The 7,668-nt window shown below is 37.1% G+C and overlaps 1 protein-coding gene across 6 annotated transcripts; it reads left to right on the top strand.

Annotated features, from left to right (window-relative positions):
• Nucleotides 1–492: 492 nt before the first annotated feature.
• On the top strand, nucleotides 493–4,428 carry LOC104589597 ((-)-alpha-terpineol synthase-like). Of its 6 annotated transcripts, none has more exons than XM_088888706.1 (5): nucleotides 493–834; nucleotides 926–1,371; nucleotides 1,457–1,666; nucleotides 2,016–2,178; nucleotides 4,004–4,428. In XM_088888706.1, the coding sequence occupies exons 1-5, from the start codon at nucleotides 592–594 to the stop codon at nucleotides 4,307–4,309; spliced, it is 1,368 nt and encodes a 455-aa protein (XP_088744832.1). In that variant the 5' UTR covers nucleotides 493–591; the 3' UTR covers nucleotides 4,310–4,428. The 6 variants fall into 6 exon arrangements, with proteins under 6 accessions (XP_088744832.1, XP_088744842.1, XP_010246260.1 ...); XM_088888716.1 differs by having other exon boundaries at nucleotides 3,733–4,428; XM_010247958.3 differs by having other exon boundaries at nucleotides 495–834; nucleotides 2,040–2,178.
• Nucleotides 4,429–7,668: the final 3,240 nt, after the last annotated feature.

Below are 7,668 nucleotides of genomic sequence, written 5' to 3'. Positions count from 1 at the left end.
CCTCTCAAATTCCGAAAAAATAATGCCCGTAAAGGGTATGCTCTTTACCGTCTAATGTACAAAGTCGACTTTTACAGGTGGACCACCTCTTTTCGTATTTCGGTGGGCAATTAATCGGTGGAAATGTACTCTCACCTCTGCATAGTGGGATCACCGATCACATGTCGTCATTTACGAGAGAGAGAGAGTCATAGTGATGGGAAGTTACCGCCTTGCCTTCCGTTCAAAGTTTGGCAGGCGGTAAATGGTGCCTTGGGGCCACTTATAAGGGCACATTTGATATTTGCAAATGTTAATAATATGAATTATAGATGGACCATAGCCTGTAGGTGCACGTGTCAAATTTTTTTGCTTACTGTCAAAAATCAGATGAATTGACTGCTATTAACAAATAACAGGACACGCTTCGACAACTGTCAAAAACTTTAGAGGTGTCAGTTACTAAAAAATATGGGTTTTTATTGTTCAGTCCACATTCATCTTAACTCCACCGTATAAGTGGGCCATGAATCGATGCTAAATTCATTGGCAGCAATTTGTGGCGGGTGACGGCTCCCTCTGCAACAACTCCAATGGTCATCACTAGCTAGAATGTCGGCGAATTCTTTCTTCATTCCTCCCTCATCTTTGTCCACCAAGCAATTCTCACAAGGAAGTTGTCTTCACCCTGCAAGACCAGTACTGCAACATGCTCAAAAAGTCACTAAACACAACATCCAATTCCTTGTTGTTAGCTCGCAATTCTTAAATCAAGAGGTTATCAGGCGATCAGGAAACTACAAGCCAAGCAGTTGGGATTACGATGGTTTGCAATCTCTCAAGAGCGAATTCCTGGTGATTATCATGATCAGTATATAATTAATTTTCCAGGCCCAAACATTTATTCTATATATTATCACTAATTTACAGGCTTACTAATCAACAGGAAGAGGCGTTTGTGGAGCGGGCCAAGAAACTGATGGTAGACGTCAAACGCAAGCTCAATCAAGCAGCAGGAGCAGTGGATCAACTGGAGCTGATTGACACTCTTCAGAGGCTAGGGGTTGGGTATCACTTCCAAAGTGACATCAAGAGCGTTCTGGAATCCATAAAGGACACAGAGGAAGAATTATATGCCCAACAGTTTACATACAGACATCTCATCAAACAGCTCAAAGAAAAAACATTTCCAAATTATAAAAACATGGCCAGACTAGTAAGCCATGCGTTGGAGATGCCCTTGCACTGGAGGATGAAAAGGTGGGAAGCCAGATGGTTCATAGACACCTACTCCATGAAACAAGATGTGGACCCTTTGATACTTGAATTTGCTAAGCTTGACTTCAACATGGTGCAAGCTATATATCAGCAGGAATTAAAAGATGCATCAAGGTATTTATATCAATAAAAAAAATTTACATTTTTCGGTTCAAAAGCTAATATAAACCGGCTAATTAGGCATTAATTTCTTTTGCAGATGGTGGACTGACCTGGGCCTCGCCGAGGCACTAAGGTTTAGTAGAGACAGGATAGCCGAGAGTTACTTGTGGACCACTGGAGTCATATTCGAGCCACAGTTCGGATATTGTAGAAGACAACTTACGAAAGTCAATTGTTTGATCACAACAATTGATGATGTGTATGGTACTCTGGACGAACTCAAGCTTTTTACTGACACTGTTGAAAGGTTAGCAAAAATTAAAACCGCAATACCATCAATGTTTAATTTATACGAGCATATCATAGAAGATAGAATTTAATACTACATCCCAGTGTTTTCGAACCAGGCTAAAAATTGTTCATTTGATCAACGATCCGTTGATTCGAATGGTCGAATCGTGAATCGCTGATTTGTTCAATTCGAACAACAGTTTATGGCTGTTTTTTTATTTTTTAAGTTAGAACGGGCACATGATTGAACCACTGACCTCAAAATCGGTGGTCGAGCAAAAGGTTGCTTCATGTGCAGATCCCATCAGTATTCAGTAGTAGAGAGATGAAACTTTGAATTAAATTGCAAATCCTCGGTTTTGCAGATGTTTTTATTTTTATTTTTGCAGATGGGACATCAACAGGATGGGAGATCTTCCAGACTACATGAAGATGTGTTTCATGGCACTCTACAACAGTATCAATGAAATGGCTTATGATGTCTTAAAGAAAAGTGGCAGGGACATATTAAAATACTTGAAGAAAGGGGTATACTATATATATATTTAACACTTTAACTTTTGCCAATATTATAAATATCTTAGGGCCCATTTGGAAGAGTTTGTTTATTGATTGAGTTATTTATTCCGAGAAGTTATTTAAGATAGTTTCACCAGATTTAAAAACCATGAAACCTGGAACCAAACAATTTTGGCCACCGGTTTTTGGGTTGATGATTTGATCATCTGGTTCAAATGGACAGTCTGTTTTGACAAAAAATTAAAAATTTTAAAATAAAAAAAAATAGCCTAAAACCATTGAACGGGGTTGAATGGGTTGACGGTTCGATCATCCAGATCAACTGTTGTTGATTAATTTTATAGTTTTTTGTCATAATCAAGTTTGGGGTAAAACGAAACTAGTTGTCTGGATGATTTTCAAGCTGAATGGTCGGACCGTCCAGATCAATAATAGTTCAAAAACATTGCCAAAAAATAATTTCAATTTTTTTAGCAAACATAGTTTCGGGACTTTCCAGATTTCTCAGCACATATAACACTAGAAGTCGCATCTAATTCCCTTTTATCCATCAAACGCAGGATATTTGTTCAGAAAGGTGTCATTTAATATATCTCATAGAAGCTTATGCTTTTAAATGGTTCGTTGGGAGGTTTTTATTCTATAACATATACAAAGTGCTATTGACTCACAGAAGAGGGACATGAGAACATATCAATAGTGAGAATTCGCTTTCCTCAATTCTTGTGATTTTCTCCATTTCCTCAATTCTTGTGAGAATTCGCTTTGAATGAGTTGGGGATGGAGATGATTTTTTCCCTACGGGGATGGGGATGGGGAAATTTTTATCCCCGTTGCTGGGGATGGGGAGGAGATGGGAAAAGTATTCTTCGCCCCGTTGGATCTCCGTTAATATATGTATATATGTACTTATATTATATATCTATAAATACATCTATATATTAATATTTTTAAAAATATGGTTGAATATGTTTGAATATTTTCTAATATGATTATAATTTTTAATTATTTTATTTTTATTTTTTAAATAAAATAAAAACAAAAACAAAAATAGTTGATATTATAAAAAATCATGGGGACCCGTTGGGATGGGGAGAGGCTCCCATCCCCGCCCCACCCCGATGCCATTCTTAGTCATGGTCAGCCTTCAGATCATTAATTAGACAATGTAATTTGATATTAAAATTTGCGCACAACTAAATCAATGTGTTTTATTGTATTTCCTATTCTTACAATATACAATAAGTTTGATTTGAATATATTGATTAACAAAAATAGGTCAAAACTATTAGTTGTAGAACATTGCTTGAGCTGGGATGCTTACATTGGTATCCATCACTGTACATTGTGGATACCTCCGGTTCAGGTATGTTAAATTTATAGGAAGATATTCCCAATATGTGACTGGATGTCCCTGTTTGCAGAAGATTCTGTGCATTTTTTTCACATGTAGTGTGGTTATTGTTGCTATTTAAAAACATTCTCATATAGATTTCTTTTACTTTTGGTGAGATAGATAGATAGATAAATAGATAGTACTGATTTTTTTTCTCCTCCTATAAGTGGTTGGATTTATGCAAAGCATACTTGGTAGAGGCACAGTGATACAACAATGGATACAAAGCGACCCTTGAGGAGTATATGAACAATGCATGGATATCAATATCTACACCTACTTCCTTTGTTCATATTTATTTTTGCACAGAAGATAAGATAAAAGAGGAAGCATTGGAGCAACTAGATAAAGATCGTCGGCTGCTTTGCTTCGATATAGCAATGACCTTGCTATTTCTTTAGAGTAAATTTATTTTGTATATAATATTCATTCATGTAGGATGAGCTGAAGAGAGGAGATGTTCCAAAATCAATCCAATGTTATATGCGTGAGACTGGAGCTCCTGAGGAAATTGCCCGTGAACACATTCGGGGTCTCCGTGCTAAAGAATGGAAGAAGATGAACAAATGTATGCCTGCTCCTTCTCCTTTCCCTCGAGCATTTAAAGATAGTGCAATTGACCTGGGACGAATGGCCCAATTCATGTACCAGCACGGAGATGGGCATGGAGTACTTGCAGATTGCTTGACTAGGAACAACATTATGTCATTGTTAGTTAATCCCATTCCCCTTGATAAATTGTAGTAAATCTAGTTCAGTATGGCTTACACTTGATGCTTGGGAAAAGTAGTAAGGATTGTATATATAGATTTAATGCTTATGGATGATGTTTTTATATATATTATTTGTTTAATTTGTCACTAGTTACAATGGTTATTTAGTTAGGACACAAAATACAATCCTTGTATACCCGTTTTCCCTTTCTTCTCAGCCCAAAGTACAAAACAAGATAAAAAATCCACTCTCACACCAAGAGCACTATATATTTTTCTCTCATACAAAAGAAAGCTTTTATATGTAAAACTTAAAGAGGGATCACACCAACCATTAAATTAAAATTAATTCAGTGGTTGTAAACTTTTATTATGCTTTCTTTCTTTTCTTTTTTTTTTTTTTTTTGTAAGAAGCTAGCTTTCATTAAAACAACAAAAGCAGGAGCAGACAACAACATAGAACACAGAAAAGAAAATATTACACAACAAGAGAGAAAATAAAATAAAAATAAACAGATCCAAAACACTACAGTCATCCTTCACAGTCTTCACGAAGCATCTCATCCAACCAAGAGGGCGGATCACCAACTAACACGTCTGATGTAAGCAGACCTTTCTGCATAGCTAGATGAGCAACCCGATTTGTAGTCCTACGAACTTTGCTAAAAGAAACCTGTAGATTTTTGCTTAGAGCTAAGATATCCAACATTAGAAAGTGCAAGTCCAAGAGGCTACCAGAGTTTGAGTTCAAAATACAGTCAATTAACAGGCAACAATCACTTTCAATAACAACATTAGAGTAGTTTAGATAAATTGCTAGCGTGACTGCTTCAAAAACAACAATTGCTTCAGCTTAAGCTGGAGATGAGGCATGGCAAGGACCAAAAGGGACTTCTAGACACCAACCTAAGATATTTCTGGCTTGCACCCCAAAGGTAGCTCTACTACTTTTGGCAAACATTGCATCTGAATTTAAATTTATGCAACCAACATCTGGAAGCTTCCAAAAAGAGAGTAGAGAGAGCTCATTAGAAGGGTGCATTCCTCGTATAACCTCCTTTTGAAGATTCTTCATCTCCCCCACTTTCCTGTGAATCAAAGACAACACATTGGAGTTATCAGGATCTGCAAATTTTTTTTTTTTGTTCCTTGAGAGCTAGATGTTCCATAGAATGACAATTGAATGCATAATCAAGTCAGCTCTCTCTTCCTTGCCTCGCTCATTACAGAATGCCAACCATTCTATAAATCATCTACTAAAGGAGAGAACCAGATTTAAAAGCAAGGTTTTTAAAGAAAGGGGGCTCCAAACCAAATGCTATAGGCATGGTCACAAAAGAACAAACAATGCATAAAACTTAGTCTCTTTTTTATAGAGATCACAAATAGAAGTATTGCTAACATGTCTTTTTAGCAGATTTCTTTGACAAGGATGGCATTTAAACAACAACGCTAGAGGAATTTTTTTATTTTTAGTTGAACCTGCACTTACCAGATGCCCTTCCAGACATTCTTCCTAATTTCCCTATTATCATTCCTCTGATTGCTACAAGAATCCTAACTTTTTGCAATGTAGTAAGCAGATTTAACTGTGAAATTTTCCATGATTTCAGGAAGCCAAAAGAGCTTGTCTTCCCAAGTATTATTAGTTAGCCTTATTTCAAGAACCTTCTATGCTACTTCATGAAGGAGATTATCATGGATGATTTGGACATTCCATTGATTTCTAGAAGCTGAGATCAAATCTCTAACCTTTGTTATTTGGAGGTTACTTGGCTTGGGGCCAAAAATTCTGTTACCCTGAAGACCTGGAACCCAGGGAGAGTTCCAAATATCAACCTTCTCTCCATTCCCTATTCCCCAACAAACGCCCTCCAAAAGATTACTTCTACTAACAATTAGGCTCTTCCATCGCCAAGATCCTTGTGAAGGCAGTGTTGAGAGCTTAGGAAACATCTATCTATAACGTATCTTGCTTTTATTAGTCTAACCCATAAATTAGACGGATCAAACATAAACCTCTACTTCAACTTGGCTAACAAGGCTTTATTAAACTCTAAAGGATCACGAAACCCCAAACCCCCATTCAACTTATTTTTGCTCATTTGGTCCCAACTAATCCAACATGTTTTCCTCTTCCCATCCACTTCCCATTTTTTTTTCTAGGTTTGCTTCAATTCACTACAGACCTTCTTTGGGAGCAGAAAACAGGACATATGGTGGGATGGAATGGCAGTCATTACTGATTTTAGCATAACTTATTTTCTAACTTGAGAAAGTAGAAGGTCATTCCACTTGCTAGTTCACTTGTAGGCTCTCTCTACTAAGAACTTGAATAGGCGACACTTTGACCTACCTATTTCAAGGGGAAGACCCAGGTAGGCTGAAGGTTTTTCCATTCCTTTGAGATGAAGGCTCTTGGCAAGAATTTTCTGCAATTCTTGGTGCAAGTTTGAACTGAAGATGACTTCAAACTTAGCAAAGTTTACCCTTTGACCCAAGGTTCTCTCATACAGGTTAATTACATCCATGACCATAATTCTCTTCCCTTCTTCTAAATTTGCAAAAGTGAAAATGAAACTATCATCCACGAAGAAAAGGAGAGAGATGGTGGGACACTCTCTATTTAGTTTTACCCCAGATAATAGTTTCTCATTGACTAGTTTATTCAGAATTGAAGATAGGACATTTGAACACAATAGGAACAAATAAGGAGAGATTGGATCCCCTTGTTTAAGTCCCCTTGTTGGAATCACTCTTCTAGTAGTAGTTCCATTTACCAGAACTTGATAAGTCATAGAAGTTAGACACTTCATGATCCAACTGGTCCATTAATCTCCAAATCCCAATTTTTCTAGAACTCTCTTCACAAATACCCATTCCACCCTATGATAGGCTTTACTCCTGTCCATTTTTAAAGCTATTACACCATTTTTTTGCCTTGGTTGTTTTCATGAAATGGAAGATTTTGTGGGCAGTTAGGATATTGTCACTAATATATCTCCCTTGGAGGAAAGGACTCTGGTTTGGAGAAATTAGCAGCTCAACCTTTGGCTTTAATCTATTGACCAATATCTTAGATTCGATTTTATATATTGTGTTGCACAAACTTGTTGGCCTAAAGTGACTAGCTTCCTCTAGGTGAGGGATTTTTAGGATAAGGGTTATGCAGGTAGAGTTGAAGTCATTCAGCAAGGACCCTTCATTGAAGACCTTAACAACCTTCCTAACATCTTCCCAAACTATACTCTTGAGCTTCTGATAAAATAAGTTAGGATAACCATCTTGGGCCGGAGCTTTCCTAGGCTCCATTTGGAATAGGGCCAGATTTATTTCCTCGTCAGTGACTTCTTTCTCCAGATCTTCTACATCTTCATTAGAAATGGAGCA

Source organism: Nelumbo nucifera, chromosome 1, assembly GCF_055504915.1.
Source record: "Nelumbo nucifera cultivar China Antique chromosome 1, China Antique-T2T, whole genome shotgun sequence".
NCBI classification, from domain to species: Eukaryota; Viridiplantae; Streptophyta; class Magnoliopsida; order Proteales; family Nelumbonaceae; genus Nelumbo; species Nelumbo nucifera.
The sequence above is the reverse complement of the archived record's forward strand: the minus strand, read 5'-3'. Positions and strand labels throughout refer to the sequence as shown.

Bases quoted from the DNA above. Each gene is read 5' to 3' on its own strand.
- LOC104589597 (XM_088888706.1), top strand. From the start codon at position 592: ATGTCGGCGAATTCTTTCTTCATTCCTCCCTCATCTTTGTCCACCAAG. The intron at 1,667-2,015 runs GTTAGCAAAAAT...TCGGTTTTGCAG, and splicing joins TTTACTGACACTGTTGAAAG to ATGTTTTTATTTTTATTTTT. The intron at 2,179-4,003 runs GTATACTATATA...TCATTCATGTAG, and splicing joins TAAAATACTTGAAGAAAGGG to GATGAGCTGAAGAGAGGAGA.